General features: G+C 35.7%; 1 protein-coding gene across 1 annotated transcript; it reads left to right on the forward strand.

Annotated features, from left to right (window-relative positions):
• The first annotated feature begins 11,160 nt into the window (after nucleotides 1-11,160).
• On the forward strand, nucleotides 11,161-12,207 carry LOC127527107 (trace amine-associated receptor 13c-like). The gene has a single exon (XM_051924743.1). It carries the CDS (start codon nucleotides 11,161-11,163, stop codon nucleotides 12,175-12,177), a length of 1,017 nt encoding a protein of 338 aa, XP_051780703.1. The 3' UTR covers nucleotides 12,178-12,207.
• The last annotated feature ends 8,106 nt before the right edge of the window (nucleotides 12,208-20,313 follow it).

Here is a 20,313-nt window from a genome sequence, read left to right on the forward strand (position 1 = left end):
AAAATTTCAGTGAACTTTGTCGAGAAATAAGTGCTTCAGAAAGAGGACGCAACTAGTAGCGCGATTTTGTTTATATAAGAGGCATCCACTGTTGGGAACTCAATTCTTCCATCAATTCGCTCTTACGTAATTTAAACTCTGCAGCCCACCCCCTCTCCTCCGCTGTACTCTGTTAACACTCCCATTCGATCACTGACGTGACTATCAATATCGCGGACTATTGAAGATCAAATTTCAGTGCTGTAATAATAACACGGGAGTATGCAGAAAAAAATATATAGTTAGATAGACAGATCTAAATTAAGCATACAACAGTTTTTCTCCTTTGAAAACAAACAATATTTTTGTTTGGAGTCGCTTTATTTTTATAGCATGTTTTAGGCCACCATTTTTTAAATATTATTTATTTTTCATCCCTGAATGAATCCAAACGCATGCTTCTGTAAAATATTAAATGTAAACCTTACACCTGGTAAAGGTAGTGATTCCCGGTAGAGCAGACTTTGACAGAACCCGTCCTGGAGTTGTGGAGAAGCTGCAGCATGTCTTTCAAGTCAGTGTCTTTATCAGAAGTTAGTTCTAGCTGACAATTATATGAACTGATATAACTATGCAGCTTCCCTATATTTTAGGTTTGCAATCTGTGAAAAATCAATTTTTTAATAAAAAACGACCTTGATGGAATAAATCGTCTCCTCTGTTTTTCTAAATGTCTTATTTTGTTTCACATTACAATGACAATAATTATTGTTTTCACACATATTATTTTACATTTTCCTTCATTTGAATTCATTCCCTTCTTAAGATTTGTACAGTCATTTATTACAGCTGGTTAAAACCATGATAGCGATTGGTATGGGGAATCTTATAACAAATAATGAGGGTAAAAAAAAAAGCACCAAAAAATATACAAATACATATACCAGTGAACCTAAGGTATACCAGTGTTAACAAAAATAATCTAGAATACACATGTGAAAAATAAAAAATTAAACAACTGATTCCTCCCCCAAGCACAAAAATAAATCAGCGAAACAGAAACAAAGCAAAAGCCAAGCAACAGTCAACAAACTAAAACATTTAAATAAATAAATAATACTATTAATTAGTATGTCAACTGCTTAGAAAGAAAAGTTAAAACCAATTTTAAAACATCTTACTAAATGACCAGGCAACAAACTTTCTCTCTTATGTGCTGGACTTATGATGTTTAATTATAATCGGTTTTGACTAATTAACAATTAGGTTCTACCTGTTACAATCAGAATCCCTGGAAGAGGCCCATATGAACACGGCTCAGTTACATTGAGACTCTGTATTGGAAGGATCTCTGCCAGAAACCTGCAGTCCAAATACCGTAAATTAATAAAATTACCTTTTACTTCACTGTACACATCCTCAATAAAAAAAATGCATTTTAAAAGCAACAGCTTCCTTTACCTTTAATTATGCCCGTCATAATGTAAAGTATTTCTCACACCTCAGTTTCTTTAATACACTTAAGTCTTTTTTTTTTTTTTGCATTTTATTGATTTTATTAAAGTCAAATAATATTCCATACAAACAAGTCACGTTTTACAAAACTCGGTTCAAGACAAATCAACCCCCACCCATGAGAAACAGAGCTATAGGCCAGAAGAGTAAAAGTTTATAGTAAAAACAAGTAAATAGATACATGAATAAATTAATACAAATAAATAGAATAAAAAAGAGGGGAGAGAATCTGCTTCTTCAATTAAAAAGCTTATTCTAAAATGTTATTGATTAGATCCTGCTAGGTTTTGTAAAAGTTTTGTTCAGATCCTTTAAGTGAGAATTAGATTTTTTCCCATTTCAAATAGTATATAACATCAGTTACCCACTGACTTAAAATAAGAGAGTTACGATTGTTCCAGTTGAGCAAGATAAGTTTACATGCCAATAGTGTAGTAAAGGCAATTACAGTTTGTTTGTTCTTCTCCACTTTAAGTCCATCTGGGAGTACATCGAACACATCTGTTGTGGATTAGGAGGGATTGTGACACCAAGGCTGTCTGAAGGACATTTAAAGATTTTGGTCCAAAATAGTGTTAATTTGGTGCAGACCGAAAACATTTGGCCCAGTGAGGCTGGAGCTCAATTGCAATATATTGTATATGTTTCTGATTCTAATCTGTCCTGAACTACATACAAGATGCCCAGTGTGTAGTCTGGTGCCCTCTTTCTCACTACATGGGGTGTCACAAAACCTAAACTGTCTTCTTCTTCTTCTTCTTCTTCTTCTTCTTCTTCTTCTTCTTCTTCTTCTTCTTCTTCTTCTTCTCTCTGTTTTGCTGATTCTGCAAATGTGGTGTGATGGATGACTTGATTAGTCAAAATTTGAAATTTTTGGCTCTAACAAAGGGTAGTTTTTCTTTTGAAGAGCTGGAGAATGGTACATGTATGAGTGTGTGCAGGCAACAGTGAAGCATGGTGAATGATCCCTGCAGGTACTGATGAACCCTGGGCTGCATTTCTACAACCACAGTTTATGATTTGATCAAATTGAGGGCCCATTCACTCCTGAGAAATATAGACAAAGTCTTATCCATCATGTACAGTAATATCATTAGTAAGGTACCTAATGAGCCCTTTCCATGATTCCGCACTTTTTCTTCCTGTAGGCGTCATAGACAGGTAAACTCTCTTTGAACCATGACAGAATTGTGAAAGAAAAGCTTCTGTAGTATTCTATTTCCATCCATCCATTTTCCAACCCGCTGAATCCGAACACAGGGTCACAGGGGTCTGCTGGAGCCAAGCCCAGCCAACACAGGGCGCAAGGAAGGGAACCAATCCTGGGCAGGGCACCAACCCACCACAGGACACACACACACACACACCAAGCACACACTAGAGCTAATTTAGAATCGCCAATACACCTAACCTGCATGTCTTTGGACTGTGGGAGGAAACCGGAGCACCCGGAGTAAACCCATGCAGACATGGGGAGAACATGCAAACTCCACGCAGGGAGGACCTGGGAAGCGAACCCAGGTCTCCTTCTGCAAGGCAGCAGTGCTACCACTGTGCCACCGTGCCACCCTATTCTTCTATTTTTACATTTTAAAAATAACTATCTTTACCTTATATTCAACAGCTTTCTTATGGATGAAACATGCTAAATGTAACAAATCCAAATAATCAAAAGAGATAAAAGAACAAATTTGTATTCACCATTGCAACATTGATGTTTGTTGCCAGCACTTAAAATTTTATGAGTACATAAACTTTAGCGATAAGACTGATGTTGTGCCTATTTAACTGGAACAACTTTAATGTTATACTGACACAGGAATCGGGTTTTGAACAGCAAATGCTTATCTCTGTTAATGGGTGAAAGTCTGTGCTAATAGAAATGTATCTTCTCAATGGAACACGACTATGCAAGGGCACCTGCTCCTGGTCAGTATATACAACTTAATGTAAGTGCAATGTTATTAAATTATTTTTTTCGGACTAACAATATGAACCATTAATGTATGTATTCACATACAGCAAGCATGAAAAAAACATTTGAGAACAATGCAACAATAAATGGCTGCTAGGAAAACATAGATCATATTTGGTTATTTCATAAGATTACAACTAAGTAACCTTGTTTATTCTATATTAAAATATACTCACATTTGTTAAATTTGAAAAAACTAATGTTAAATATAAAAATAACACAGGTTACCTGAAACTGTTTTCATACTGCCATAGGAAAGTTAACAGTTATATCTTAGTAATTATAACGATAATTATAAATTCAGTGAATAACTTCACTGAAATTTTACTGTCTTTATGCAGTTTTGATGCTTTTGTTATTTAATGCTTTCTATGATACTTCTTACATTGCAAAAATTGATTATTGAAAGAAGATGTAGAGAAGTGAAAGGCAGTTCATCCATTGCAGGTATACTAGCAGGAAGCAGGTCTTCCCATTAATGCATCACTTCCAAATTTTGTGAATAGGGGCTAATTAATTCCTACTTCATTCTGCAGCATAACAATGGCATCATACAAATGAGCAATTTCATGAAAAAAACTATCTGGTGCAAAAAGAGAAAGAGGAATCTTGCAAAAGGTGGAATCAATATCAATAGGCCAGTCTGGGAGTACTTGCAAAGACAGAAAAAATTAAGATAGCCAAAGACTGTAGTGGAACAACCTAACATGTAAGTAGTTTAGGAACTGCATAAAATTGTGCCTAAGAGAATTTCTGTTGTTTTTAAGGCAAGTGTGGCTGCAACAAATATTGATTTTATTTACATTTTCATTCGGTTTATTACACTTTTTTAACACTTTTTCACAAGTGCCTAAGACTTTTACACTATATACTGTATATATAGTTTGCTCAGAGAAAATGAGCAATGCAACATAACTAAACACTTCTGATAGCACAATTATCTGCAAAGCATTTCAGTGTCTTCTTGCTTGACTACACAGTTTCCATCACGTAACTATAGCTTCTAGAAAGCGTAACTTTGTTAAAAGTTATGATTGGAAACAAAAGCATAGGGAAACATTTTTTAAAAGATTCTGCAACATATTTTGGGTTGTCACTTTTGGTTGCTTTCAAAAGGAGGACTCATTCTGCCAAGTTTGTATTTTTCAGAACACTACATGTCTCTCTATATATAAAAGGAAATCCTGGAATGGAAAACAAATGCAAGGCTACGATACGTGATAATCTCGAAAGACATTTAAAAGACCCACGAGACCAAGGAGACTTGCCACGGTGCGCCTCGCGGGGACCATAAACATGAGACTTGGTGCCAAGAGATTGTCCCAGGGCCGTAGCAAAAAGGACAGTGGCTGTACAGGCTTTGAAAAGATTGAAGGGTAGCGCGACAAGCAGCGTTATACATCCCGCAAGAAAGAATTCAAACACGCTCGGGGCCAGAAATAAAAGACAGGTATTGCTTTTACAAAGTCACGCGAGACCAGGCAGTGAGCCATCATTTAAAACAAGTCAACAGACCTCTAATCTAGCAGTTGTTGGATTGCTTTTGGCAGGCAAGCATCATGTGCTCGGAGCTCTTAAAACAACGACATGCAACAGGCAGAAGAGGCAGCTAGCAAGCAGAAAAAAGACAGCAAATGATCCAAAAGCATATCCTTAGCATATGTTCAGCCGCAACACCCTTCACAACACGAGCAGTATTATACGTCTGGGAAGAAAGAGATGTAAACACGCGCGGGGCAGGAAATAAAAAAACAAGTATTGTTTTTACAAAAGGTTTTAAAGTAAAAGTGAAAATAATGCATATGTAACAATTCACAAGAAAATAACAATCTCTTTATAGATTGCCTGCCTAAGGTAAAGTCATCCTTGATGAATGGGGACGTGGGAATGAGGGGTCCTTTCATCGGATTAGCGCTATTTCAGATGTTGAAGAATGGCAAAATGGGGGAGGCAGCTTGATGAATGAGGTCTCCAGGACATAAAACAAATCCAAATCATATTATGTGATATCATCTAATGTGAAATTCTACTCTGTACTTCTAGAATTTTTATTTTTATATTGTATTGAGGATTTATTCTATTCTATGTATTGTACTGTACAGCTCAGAATTAAAAGACAATGAGTAAAATGACAAACTAGAACTTCATAAAGACGTTTACAAACATTGACACTAAACACATGCAGAGCAGGTTAGAGAATATGAAACCAGTGAAATTAAAAAGGCTAAAAAAAATTTAAAAAATGGCGCTATACACATGTGGAGAAAGTTAAAGGATATGAAAGTAGGAAAATTAGAAAATATAAAAAAAGAAAGTAAAGATCACAGTAATGCAAACAAACAAACTGCCTCATTTAACTATGCACTGGTCTAACTTTGGTTTCGCACAATAATTACTACACTATTGCACCTTAACACTTAATTCTACTTTATTCACATAGTTTTACTTATTTATTATGTTCTACTATACTGTTATCTTTCAATCTATGACTTTTTGTTAATTTAACTGATATTCTTCTAACTTTGCACAGTTTTTGATAAGCAGATCAGGATGCATTTCACTGTGTGTTGTCCTGTATAACTATGCATGTGACAAATAAAGAATCTTGAGAATTTCAAAAACGGAGTTTACCGCACATGCATTTATTGGTTACTTTGTTAGTGTATATATATTTATCTGTCTGCTTATTTAAAAAGCTACATTTACCCCAGGAGTCAAAAACGTTCTGTCTAGCCCTTTCCAAAACCTAGACAAAAGCTGGGGTATCACCTTGGTAACCCCATGTACCTTTGGAACTATGAGAGGAAAACAGCACGACTTTACAGACAGGAGTCCAATGTAGAACTCTACTTACTTTTTTACTTTGTTTTCGTTTTGTCTGTGCTGAAATTCCAAACAGAGAAACCTGTCCTGACCTCATTAAAAAGAATCAGCATATTGGGACTCACAAGATTACAAATATTGTTTTTACAGAAGTTCTGAAATAAAAGTGAAACTAATGAAATAGCAACAATTCAAAGAAAAAAAAATCTTAAAAGTGTGTATCCGGAAAACCAAACACGTGGGTTGGCGAGCGAAGCGAGCAGGGGGCGAAGCCCCCTAGTTATTCCAAAAATGGTTTCTGGTTCCTAGAGATCTCTGACACTGATTCCAAGAATAACAATATTAAGTTTCATTGAACCCTTGCTGCTTGAGGAACTGTCTTCTGTTAGGAAGAGTGTCAGTGAAAAGTTTACTACATTACTGTGATCACCTTTTTCAATTCCCAGTCAGAGCCTATCTTGACAATACTGGACACAGGAGGCTAGTGAATCTCCAGGACATTCTTTATAGGAATTTGTGATGATTAATAATCAGTAAGACAGCCACCCAGGAGGATGCCATACCTTATGCGGGTTATTAATACAGGTAATTAATCAAAAAATTCAGCAAGGCTCCTACTTTACTTACCTTAACTTTCTCTATTGTAGTAGGCTTTTAGACTTATATCAAAGTAACTGAAGCACACTCCTTTTAAGAAACAGAATAATAAAATTTATATATAAATACAAGGATTATAGAAGTATGAAAAATTCATATATATTGACATATAAGACTGAACACAAACACACTAGACAGACAAACATATATCACATAGGTTGGCTGTTTACTGGTATTTAAAGTTCTACTTTATTTTGCCACAGATAAATACTTTCATGATACCAAGTCTTTATGAATGATGTCCAATATTGTGTGGAGTTGTTGCTTTGTTGTTGGTATGGGTTCAAGTGGAAGATTCTTCTTGTGTTGGAGTGCAACTCTATTTCTCTTTGCTCTGTGATCCTTGTCAGTGTTGTGCTACTTCTTCCTCAGGTTGTCTTCCGCTATTTTTTGGCACTTCATAGAAAAAATTAATTACTCATTCTGTCCCAAGAGTTTAGGTGCTGAAGCTCACTTCTTAAAGTCATGGCTTCTCAGCCTTGTCAGATTATTGGTACACAGCTTTGGTTTGACAGACTGGGTATCAGCTTCTCATCCACAAAGATAAGAGTTTGTTGGCTCATACATGTTAGGTTCTGAGATCATGATTCAGATGTTTTCAGTCTTTTTGGAGAGTTCCCTCTCCCTGTGAGAATCCCATAGAGGGTGCCCAGAGAGAGAATCCCTGAATGTCTCTTAAGTTGCCATTCTCTCCTTCTATTCCATCTCACTTACTTTTATATATGGGGTGCATGTGGTATTAAAGAAAGGTTGAATCTTCTCCTGATTGGATGAAAGTCACTTCTAGTTACAAAATCAGCATCTTGCAAAAGGTGAAATCTTCTGTCTATTTTAGGTGTTATCCCTTGAATTATAGATCTTTGTCCTTGCTTGAGTCCATTTTACACCTTGTGGCTCAAGAAGTCTGCATAGGGGCCTTTGGAGAGATGTCAGGGCAATTCTTGATTTACACCTTTGTTATCAGAAGAAGTCCAGACAGATCTTAGTACAAGGTAGAGTTCAGTCACTTACTTTGGTGTGCAAGTGGGGGTTTTGAATAGCTGGATGTCTGTATCCCTGCTTAATCAACTTTACTGGTTTTGAGCAGCTGGATGTCTGTATCCCTGTTTAATCAACTTTACTAACAGGCCTGGTGTTCTATGAAAGCCTAGCAGGATGGGCAATACCCACTCTGTCCTACACTATCCACCCATCCACATATCTTCTAAACCCGCTTATCTAGAGCAGTGTCATGGGAAAGTTCAAGCCTTCCCCAGCATGTATTGGGTGTAAGGCAGAAACAATCCCTGAACATACACTTTTAAGTATGCACATTTTATTGTAATTCTTCTATAGATGTGTATTCTTGTATACACTTCATATTTCTCTGTTTACATTTTAACATATGTTGTCTCTCTTTTTTCATGCATGGGTCATTGTTTGAAATTGTATTTAATAACAGTAAACTTAAATTAGTTAATTTATATGTATATAGAACAATAGACAGTTCAAAAGGAATTAAAACAGAAAGATATATGTGGAAAGTCCTCAGTTTTCACATAGTATGAATGCCTCCTAGGCTTCTAAATGAGAGTATGTTATATAATAGCAAACTTTATCTAAATTGATTAAAAGCAAAGTTAGAGTGGAGGGCTGCTCCTTCACAGCTACAAACAAAGCTCTGGGTTCAAATCATGACCTATCACTGTCTTTGTGGGAATTTCCAATTTCTTCTTTCTTTTTTTTCCCTGTGTTCTCTGATCTGCTACAACATATGTTCATATTAATCAGACATTCAAAACTCAGTTGATGTGAGTGACCAAATTGCTGCTCTTCTGAGATATTAAAATCACAAAATGCATATTCAGTTTACTAGCATTTTCTAGTTGATTTCTTCATTACACTGTATATCATGGACAGGCAACAAGGATACACAAATAAATGTGTAGTCAGTCAGCTAAAAGACAAATGTCTTTTTTTAAATAAATGAATAAAGACCTTGCAAAGCAAGTCCCTTTTCACCTAATGTCAGTTACTTTGGTTGGTCACAAACTCATGCACATTTTTCTTATTTAATAAACGGATTTCTTCTTTCTGAGGAGATTTTTATACTCAGAAGTGAACTCTTGTTCACAGCTTCAGAATTTCCAAACTCTTGTGAGATATGTGAAATTTCCTCTTCTCATATTTCAAATGTTTTGTAAAAAGGAATGTTTTAGGTTCCTCCTTTTCACTGAAAAAAGTATAACCTCCATTCAACTTAAAATAATTAAGGTAATGATTCACACTTAATATTTTCAATCTGAACCAATATAATTCTTTTTATCTTATTGAACCCACAATTTTTAAGCTGAGGCAAATCATTTATAAAATGTAATGAATTATTATTATTATTATTTAGAGTGATTGGGTGCAATTCACGTGTTTTATACTGAAGTAAATCTATTTTTTAAGTTGTTACAATTTAAAATGGTTTATTGGTCATAACCTGTTTTTATGCTATTAGAAATATTATGAACATAACACATTCCAATGCTGTACTTTTTACATTTATTTTAAAATCTAGTGCACATACACAAGCATTTTGCAGTGTAAATCTTAAATATACAACAAAAAATTATTAAAACGTTTCTACAGCTTTCTTGAAAGTATGTTTTATTATGAGTTCTTATACTTAAAATTAACAGTTGAGAAACAGGGTTACTTAAGAAATCCTCCATTATAAAAGTCTGCTGCTGAAAATGGCCAGACCTGTATAGCCACGTCCACTCCACTCGGGAAAGTGTTCTTCTTTTTTGGCAGCTGGAAAGCCAGCACGCTGGAATGGTTGACCAGAAGAATATACAAACGGCCCACACAGAACACGAACAACCTAAAATATTAGGTTAACTGAAATAGGATTTTTATGTTTAATCCCTCCACCATAACTTACTTTGGTACAAACAATTTTTTTACTTTGACTGAGATCTGAAACCAAATATTTCAAGCTACAACACTAATGACTAGTCTTAAGTTGCTTGAAAGAGAAAATTTACGTTGAATAAACAACATCAATGTTATACTTTTTTCAGTAATATCCCATCATAAACAGTAGCAAGCAGAGCTTCATGGTCTCCAAGCATAATAAATGGCTACCTACCCTGGCATGTTACCATTCTACAGGACACACGCTGTGCCAATGGGTTGATGGCCTTAGTCTCGGAATAACAGTGTAGCTTCAGGTTTTCATTTCAGCCACTTCCGTGAGGAATCTATTTTTACTCTTGATGCTCCTTGTCATTTTATAAAATTTCAGGATAATATTTTTATTCTGTCATATTTTAAATTCTCACTAGTATAAATGTTCTATAGCTCCAAGTGAATTTGTAGTCCTCATTTTATAAACTTTATTAATACTGTTTTTTCATTACTTACACTCATCTAAATATGTTAACAGGATATTGTTTTTCAGGTGTGTTGTTTACACTTCATTGTAATTTCATTAATAATTAAAAGAAAAGGAAATTATCTCTGAGTCAAATTAATATACTAATTAAAAAAAGATTGTTAAATATAGAGACTCCTGAACATTAAAATTGATGAAAACAATAAACCAACATCTCAAAAAATAAAAACCATGATCATTTCTGACATTACAGACTGAAACATGTAGTGAACTGCGCAAATGAAAACTTCAGTTTCCAGTAAATGCTTCATCATCATCATCATCATCATCATCATCATCATCATACATACATACATACATACATACATACATACATACAATCTGCAGCCTCAACAGCAGTCTATTCAACTGCCTTCTCCTGCTTTAATCACAGGTTTAGGAGGGGTGAGGCTTAAATTGATGCTTACATCATATTAACTGAATATTTTATTCATGCTTCGGTTTACAATCCAAAAGTGAATAGTGTCAGAAACTGAGAAGGTTAAGAATAATATATAAGTAAATTAAGCATAAGGCGGTTGTTTATATTTAAAAATGTTACTTGATAAAATGAAAATTATTTTATACGTCATTTCAAACTTAAAATAAAAGTGCCACTTAGCTGTTATTGTGATGATTAATTATCCAGTGGGAACGGTACCAAAGTAAAGGTTTAATCAACAAATCAGAAAACAACCGTGAGTGATGGGACCACATAATTCCCAGTAGTAGATTTTTAATATATATAAGGGCAAATAAACAATAGTGCGTTAATGCATGTATATCCCTCAGAAAATCTTTAACTGAGATGGAAAAAGAAGAGGCGGCGTTTTATTGTCATTATTCAGGCAACGTATCCTGTATTAGACAAGTACGAGGAGCTGCGGTTTCTCTGATCCTCTACGTTCTTGCAGCAGGAGCGGTGATGCTTACGGTTTTTGGAAATCTGGTGGTGATCATTTCGATTTCTCATTTCCAGCAACTCCACACGCCAACTAACATGCTCGTTCTTTCATTGGCTGTGGCCGACTTTTTAGTAGGGATTCTTGTTATGCCGTTTATGATTATTCAGTCAATCGAATCTTGTTGGTATTTCGGAGAAATATTTTGTCTCATTTATTCTATGCTTTTAGCTTTTTTGACTACTGTATCAATGGTGAATTTAGCAGTGATAGCAATTGATAGATATCTAGCTATTTGTAACCCGATGTTCTATACCATCAGAATTTCTGTTCGTTTGGCGTGCTTTTGCGTATTAGGAGAGTGGCTTGTAACTCTGTCCTACGTATTTGCAATTATGTTTTCTAATGGGAACACGGAGGGAATTATAGGAGTCGATCCGTGCCCTGGAGATTGCGTGCTTGTATTAAATGAAACATGGGGACCAGTAGATATCGTACTTTCTTTTATTCTACCTGTTTCTATAATGGTGATACTTTACACAAAAATTGTTATCATAGCAAAAGGGCACGCAAAAGCGATCTCAAAACAACAAAGGGTGCTCGAGAATAGAAAAAATAGCAACATGCCAGTAATCAAGAAAACAGAAAAGAAAGCTTCAAAAACATTGGGCATAGTGGTGCTGGTTTTCATACTTTGCTGGCTGCCATTCTATATTTCTGCAATTCTCACTCAGTTCATCAGTTCTCCTATTCCTTCCATTGTATTCTGTGCATGTTGGTGGCTTGCATTTCTTAATTCTGGCATCAATCCAATCATTTATGCTTTGTTTTATCCCTGGTTTCGTAAGTCTTTTAAATTATTAGTAACATTAAAGATTTGCAATCATGGATCGTCTTTGCTTAGCTTGTTTAACGAAAGCTAAGCTCTCTATCTCAGAAAATAAGATGGAGTTTCTGTCTATATTCTGTACTATATTACACACCTATTACAAATTTAAGGGTACGATTTTAGTATAACCTCATCCCTCAGAACGTCGACATTCGTCTATCCAGTTTTAAACTTGCTGGTCTAGTGCAGGGTGAAACAGACATGATGCTTATCGCCGTATCATTGAATTTAAGACGAAAACAAAACTAAACAGAATACCAGCGCATCACACGGGTGAAGAGAACTTGAGCCAATTTAGAGTCACCACTTAACCTTACATGCCCTGCAATGGACTGGTGCCCTGTTCAGAGTTTGTTCCTGCCTTGTGCCCTGTGCTTAGCTGCTGGCTCCAGCAGACCCAGTTCAGGACTAAGCGGGTTAGAAAATGACTAACTGTAAATTTTCGAGATGGAGAAGAAAACATATGAACCCGTAAGAAAACCAACAACCAACTTGAAACTACACTCTTAAAAATATTGATTCTTTAATACCACTTTAAGGATGTGTGGTTCCTCGTAGAACTAATGGTTGGCTAAGAACTATTTTAGTCTTGGAAGGGGTATCTGTGTATGAAATTGGTTCTTTGAACTTTAAAAAGGTTTGTAATGTGTGGACCAAACAGAAATCTTTAATGTATAGGCTAACAGGATACAACAGATAAAGAAAACCTGAACTTAATCCTGCAGTTATTTAATGCAGCAGAGTAACTTTAAAATCTGGAACCTACTGGTATTTTGTAAATCTGTTTAATGTATTCCTGTTTATTTATGGATCATGTTAAGGGTATAAACAAGTAAAGATTCTTTCTGGAACCTTTATGTGGAAAATGGTTTCCCAATGGCATTGCTCTGAAGATCCTCTATGCACCTTTATTATTGAAAGTATAGGCAGTGACCAACATATAGGTTTTGCGATTGAGCAGGATATTAATTTTAATTGACCTTTAAGTATATATGTGCAGTGTATGCAAATGTCATAAATTAAAACTTATTTCAATAACAAATTTAACAACACGTCAATTTAACATTCGTTACTCCTGTTGTAAACAGTTGTTCCACCATGTTTCAAGGCTCCACGAGTAATAGCACTAGCTAAAGAAATGCATAAGGGTGCATTAAACAGTGGCAGCCACGTCTAAGAGAAACTTAGCTTGAATGACACGACACTTAACCCATTTAGTCTACCAGAGTTTCCAGTTATGTAAGCAATTCTTTTGCAAACTGAATGCTGTAGCTTAAATATCTGAGTGTGACAGTCAGAGAAAAAAATAAAACAATCCTTGTTTTCTATGGAGATATGTTGCTGATAAGTAAAATTATAAATATAAACAGTGTAAAACTTTTTACCTCAAAATATATTTTCAAGGATATTTTAGTGTAAATTTTAATATCAAGTGTAGGGTTATTGTCATATTTACAGCACAATCAATTTTTTACTTGCCTATCTCTTACAGACAATAATACAATATTAAGAGTAAGTAATGAATGCAACACAAACAATGGCTACAATACTAGGAAATACATACAGTAAAAGAAACATATTCAAGGTACACTCATGCACCTTTTTTTTTACAGAATGTATAAGTGTTGGTTGCCTTTCTAAGACAGTGTATTGTTTTACAGTATGTCACGAAGCACTGTAGCTTTGTTCCAACTTTATTTTTGGCAGGCTTTATTTCCTTCTGTAGTTCTTTCCTGTCTTGAACTGAACATGCACAGTACCAGTGAGGGGAGATTGCACTGTGCACTTGAAGATGATTAAAATAGACATAGAAAATGTCATGTTATGAAATTTTTGGGTTAGACGGGAATTTAATGATTGCATACACATATACAGAAAAGAGTTTAATTGAATCCAGTTTCCCAAAATATATAAATGAATACTGTACACATAAATACACATACTTAAAAATTCTTGTACTTTATATTGTGATATGTACAGTACTGTATTAAGGACCCAAATAACCTACAGATACTGCGTAAACTTTAATTTTGTGAAATTAACATCATAAATAATGCAATGACCTTATTGTAATATCATTATGTCTTCCTTTTTCTTCTGATTTTTTTTTTATTTTGCTACCTTATTAAGAAAGTTGTTAGACTGAAGCAGCCAATTTTGCTGTAGTTCATAACTGTCTCTCTTCTAAGTCATCACAAAGCATTTTATTTTATTTATTTTTTAATTTTTGTTTTTGCTGTATTGGTGATTAATACATCTGTCTCACACCTCCAAGTCACTGTATGTCTCCCCAGTGGCCAGCTCTTTCTGTGAATATTACAGTTAACCCCTTTAACTTAAAGCCATGCACTTGATGTTAATTCACTAATCTGTTTACTTTCTCTGTGAGTAAATAGCTACAACGATTTCCCATTCAGGTTTGATTTTATCTTTTTATGTGATGCTGCAGGTTTAAACTTTGATTCCGTATGAAACTGCAATGGGAAACATGGATTGAAAAAAAGAACAATAAAAAACATGCAAAAATTTAATTCATATCACATTATATTTCTTGAAACTATTAAACATGTCCATATAAAAAAGATAATATACTGTATATGAAAGATGAAGAAAATGTCATAGATGGAGTTTTTCTTTATAAATATAGAATATTTCTCAGTTTTCAATTATGGTTTACATTATGCAAGCAGAAAAAAAAGAAAAAGCCTGGACATTCATATGAATGTATTAGGAATAAGAACCACAAGCATCAACAAATTTTGGTGTGTTTTTTCTCTAAAATCAATTATTTGTTGTTTTATGTTTGTCAGCAATTTTTTTTTCCAAAAGAGTTCTTTGGGTATATGACCATTACCACAGTAAGAGCTCAGTCCAAGGTTTCACATCAATCGATGAAACATTGCCAAGGAGGATGTTGTTGGGGGTAATAATTGGAGCCTAAACATTAAATAATCCTGGGAAAATCAATGTAGGAAACAGGAATGACTGTTATGCAGCAGGAGTATCACTGCCTCATGGGTGACTGAAGGAAAGTCCTTTATATTATATATTACTCGCTGCTGCCCATTATACTGAACAGGTAATATGGGTATTTTTAATGTAAATTGGGACTAATGACTGTTGGGATATTACAGGCTGCCAAGGACGGTTCTGTTAAGGGCCAAACCTGATTTTAGGACAAACTAGTTTAGACTAGGCCAAAGCAGTTTGCTGAAGCAGGTAGGATGAACCTACTCCAAACTAGATTAACCTAAAATCGATGTAGCGCTCCCAGGACAAATTGAGTAGCTTGGCCTGCAATTACGCTTTTCTAGGCCAAACTGACTCATCCTATCGTGCTTCAGACAAACTGGCTTGGTGTAGTCTAAACTAGGGTGTCATAAAAACGTGTTTGGCTGGTAACATATTAGTCTAAATTAGTTGGTCCTAAAACTTGGGTTGGCCTGTAACAGTTCCAAGAGAACAGCTCCAGGGTCCCAGCATTTAGTTTCTGACCTTACAAAAAGTTACTTCTATTGAGTGTGTAATTGGGAGAAGACCAGGATTCAATTGGAACAGATGCCAGAACAGGAGGAACATGAAAGGAGACAGCAAGAGGAGAATGTAAATATACTAGTGTATGGTAGGCAAGAGCACCAGCCATTCTTCCTAATCATTAAAGCATGAAACCCATTATAAGAAGACCCAGATTTCCTGATTTATGTATCTATGTTTGTATTAATTTTTGTATATATATTTCAGTGTATGTATGTATACATGATTTGTTTCCCATATTTGTTTCCATGCTGTTCATTTTATTTTTGTGGAACCAAAACTTTTCTTTTTCCTTGTATCTTTAATTAGTCATTAGTTCGTTGTGTAAAGAAAATCTTCCTAATGTTTGGGTGAATTTTACCCTTAATAAGTTTCCAATTGTGTCCCCATGTTCTTGATGAACTAATTTTAAAATAACAGTCTTGATCAACTCTACCACTTCCCTTCATAATTTCAATCATGTCATCTCTTAATATTCTATTGCTTAAACTGAAAACGCTCCGCTCTTTAAATCTTTCCTCAAAACTCATTGGAATGACCCTAGTCCCTCTTCTCTGTATCTTTTCTAGCATTGCTATGTCCTTTTTGTAGCCTGGGGACCAGAACTGCACAGAGTATTCCAGATGAGGCCTCATTGGTGCATTATAAAACTTCAGCATAACCTCCTTACTATTCCACACATCGTGCTATATAACCCAACATTTTGTATGCCTTCTTAATGTCTTCTGAACACTGTCTGATGATAGTGTAGAGTCCACTATGCTATATGCTACACCGATCCCTCTCCCACTTAGACAGAGGCAGTGGTGCTGTAAGAATTATGTTTCTAGACTTCTCTAGCGCCTTCAAAACAATCCAACCTCTGCTCCTTAGGGACAAGCTGACAGAGATGGGAGTTTATTCATACCTGGTGGCATGGATCGTGGACTATCTTAAAGACAGACCTCAGTATGTGCGTCTTGGAAACTGCACGTCTGACATTGTGGTCAGCAACACAGGAGCGCCACAGGGGACTATACTTTCTCCGGTCCTGTTCAGCCTATATACATCGGACTTCCAATACAACTCAGACTCCTGCCACGTGCAAAAGTTCGCTGATGACACTGCTATCATGGGCTGCATCAGGAGTGGGCAGGAGGAGGAGTATAGGGACCTAATCAATGAGTTTGTTAAATGGTGCGACTCAAACCACCTACAACTGAACACCGGCAAAACCAAGGAGCTGGTGGTGGATTTTAGGAGGCCCAGACCCCTCATGAACCCCGTGATCATCAAAGGTGACTGTGTGCAGATGGTGCAGACCTATAAATATCTGGGAGTGCAGCTGGATGATAAATTAGACTGGACTGCCAATACTGATGCTCTGTGCAAGAAAGAACAGAGCCGACTATACTTCCTTAGAAGGCTGGCGTCCTTCAACATCTGCAATAAGATGCTGCAGATGTTCTATCAGACAGTTGTGGCGAGTGCCCTCTTCTACGCAGTGGTGTGCTGGGGAGGCAGCATTAAGAAGAAAGACGCCTCACGCATGGACAAACTGGTGAGGAAGGCAAGCTCTATTGCTGGCATGGAGGTGGACAGTTTAACATCTGTGGCAGAGAGACGGGCGCTCAGCAGGCTCCTATCAATTATGGAGAATCCACTGCATCCACTAAACAGTATCATCTCCAGACAGAAGAGCAGCTTCAGTGACAGACTGCTGTCACTGTCCTGCTCCACAGACAGATTGAGGAGATCGTTCCTCCCCCAAACTATGCGACTCTTCAATTCCACCCGGGGGGGTAAACGTTAACATTTAACATTATGCAAAGTTATTGTCTGTTTTTTACCTGCATTATTATCAATCTTTAATTTAATTTTGTTTATTGCATCAGTATGATGCTGGAGAATGTGAATTTCCCATTGGGATTAATAAAGTATCTATCTATCTATCTATCTATCTATCTATCTATCTATCTATCTATCTATCTATCTATCTATCTATCTATCTATCTATCTATCTATCTATCTATCTATCTATACTATGACTCCTAAATCTTTCTCAGAAAGTGCATTCTTCAGGTGTATTTCAGACCTCCCATTATGTATTCAAACTTAACATTTTTACTTTCTATATGTAATACCTTACATTTACTGACATTAAATTTCATTTGTCACAAATCTGCCCAAGCCTGTGCTAGTCCTTCATTCTTTCTAAAGTCCGCATTTTTCTCTCTGTAAGGGGACCCCTCTCTACATGTAATTAAAATGAATAAACAGACAAACAAATAAATAACTAAATGAGACATAGTGGCTCGGGTTACTTTTTTACAACTTGGCCAGCTCAGGTACTACCTGCATGAAGAACATTTCATTTTGTCCCACAGTCTACATGAGTTTTCGTCTAAATTTTGATGGTGTTCACCAATCCATAAAAAAGTTTAATTAACTGCATTAGTATGAGTGTGCCTGTCTGTGTGTATCTATGTTTCTTCTGTAAGCATGTATGTTCAACTATAACTTGTGATGGACAAGTGTGATCCTGATGTTAAAATAGGTACTGGCTCCCAAAGGGGATTACCAAAAATAAAGAGGTGTATTCAAGAATGGATAGATTAAAAAAAAAGATAAATCACATTATATTGATGTAATACGGTTTCCCAAAACTGATACATGATTTTCAACGGAGAATCAGCATGTACAACTCTTTTCACAACTACCTGAATTTTGTTTCTAGGGACAAATAAAATACTGTGTATACAAAAACAGTTTACACAACATTAATTAACCTAATGTGCATGTCTCAGTGAAAGGAATGCAGAGTATCCAAAGTAAAATCCATGATTATAGGAGAAGAATTTGCAGACTACACATACACAGATTACACATTGACTAGGCAAATATATAAACCTAGGACTTTTGGGCATGTGCTTCTCATGACAAATGAATCTCTCAAAAAGTTTTTGTTGTCTTACAAAGATTTGTAAAAGTGTTTCTTTCCTTTTCTTTTCTTCTTTTTTCTTTCTTTTCTTTTCTTTTTCTTTTTTGTAGTAGGAGGTCAGGATGGACCACAACTGAGGCAACTATATTACTTTGAGTGAAAGCAAAGGCACTCAGAGACTCACATGACCTTGTATACACTTGTAATTATTCACTTTTCCCAATTTTTTCTTTGACTCCTCATCATTTGTTCACATTTCTGCTTTCCTTGAAGACAAAATGAAATTATCTGTTGACCCCCTTGTGTTTCATAAATTCTCTTGTTGGGTGATTTTGCAAAATTTGGAATATGCTCTCCACAAAGCATTGTTCATTGCTCTTTGCCCTTGTCCTCATTGACAGCAACCAGTCTTGATTCAGACATTGGTATTCAAATTAGACTTTTCACCTGACAATCATAAAAGTATTTGTTGTTAAACATCTTTTGACCAATGGATAATTTATGTCTTCTTTATGTCTTCATGCTTCCATGTTTTTGCACAAAGGCTCATCATTTAAATAAACTGACATAAAGTATTTTTATTTTATAACATTTTAATATGGACTAAATATAAAAAATGATTCACCTCTTTAATTTAACACTAACCTTGCAAAGTAGTTTGTAAAGGGTTATGCAGTACTGGTAATAGATAATGGTGCAAATAATTTTGTTTAGCTTTGATTAGTCTACTTATCAAAGACCCAAGGTTATGATAAAAAAACAGCTTATCTCAGCAGTATCAAAAGCCAGTAATGCTGCCCTGTTAGGGCAATTATATATATACATATAGTAAAAAGCAGAGACAAAGCAAAGTGGAAGTCTTTCCTCAATTCCTCCCAGGCAAGCTTTACTCCGCAATCGAATCCAACTTGCCTGGGTGAGACAATGTGATTCCTTTTATGTTAGATATGGGAGTACTTCCAGGGCTATGGTCCATTGAAAATAATTATGGGTCATTAAGAAGTTCCAAGAAGTAGGAAGTGCAAATACCTGTAGCACCCCCTGCCAGCACAAACGGGACCCAACAGTGTTGCTCCACAGAACTACAGTAACTGGAATACCCGGTGGGTGACTGAATGGTCACCAAAACCCAGGAATGCTTCCTTCAAGCGTATCAGAGTGAATGTGTTGTGGAGAAATCTTCAGGAAAACTGAGCAGAGTCTTCAGAAAGGCAGTCAGAATTTAGACTTTATTGCATAGCATTGGAAACCATTGCATACTAAGCAAAGCCATCTCAGTTCATGAAACGAGCCCAGTGGGTTGGGCACGGCTCATTTTTATTTCAGTTCTAAACATAAAACATCTCAGTTGTGTACATATTTATTGTCATCCACTTTACATGTTATCTTCACAATAATGACCTCATGCTGTATCTGTTTTTATAACAATTACCTCGCCTTGTAAACTCCTTTCCCCTAATAATCATCAATCTTTTCATAACAATCATTAGGACATGAAGGTCATACTTGCCACCTGGCCTGGAGATGACCATTACCTGATCCTGTTTTACATTCCTCGCATTCTCACATTCCTAATCTTGATCTAATAAAAATTGGTGGCCTTTTAATTAATCAGTCCTCATCATTAAGTTAGAACCAGGTTGACCCATATATGAGAAACTGAACTGTTCAATTAATAATTGCTTGTTGCACCAGCATCCAGTAAGACTAAAATCA

This window comes from Erpetoichthys calabaricus, chromosome 3 (assembly GCF_900747795.2).
Source record: "Erpetoichthys calabaricus chromosome 3, fErpCal1.3, whole genome shotgun sequence".
Classification (NCBI taxonomy): Eukaryota; Metazoa; Chordata; class Cladistia; order Polypteriformes; family Polypteridae; genus Erpetoichthys; species Erpetoichthys calabaricus.

Coding starts and splice junctions, on each gene's coding strand:
- LOC127527107 (XM_051924743.1), top strand. CDS start 11,161: ATGGAAAAAGAAGAGGCGGCGTTTTATTGTCATTATTCAGGCAACGTA.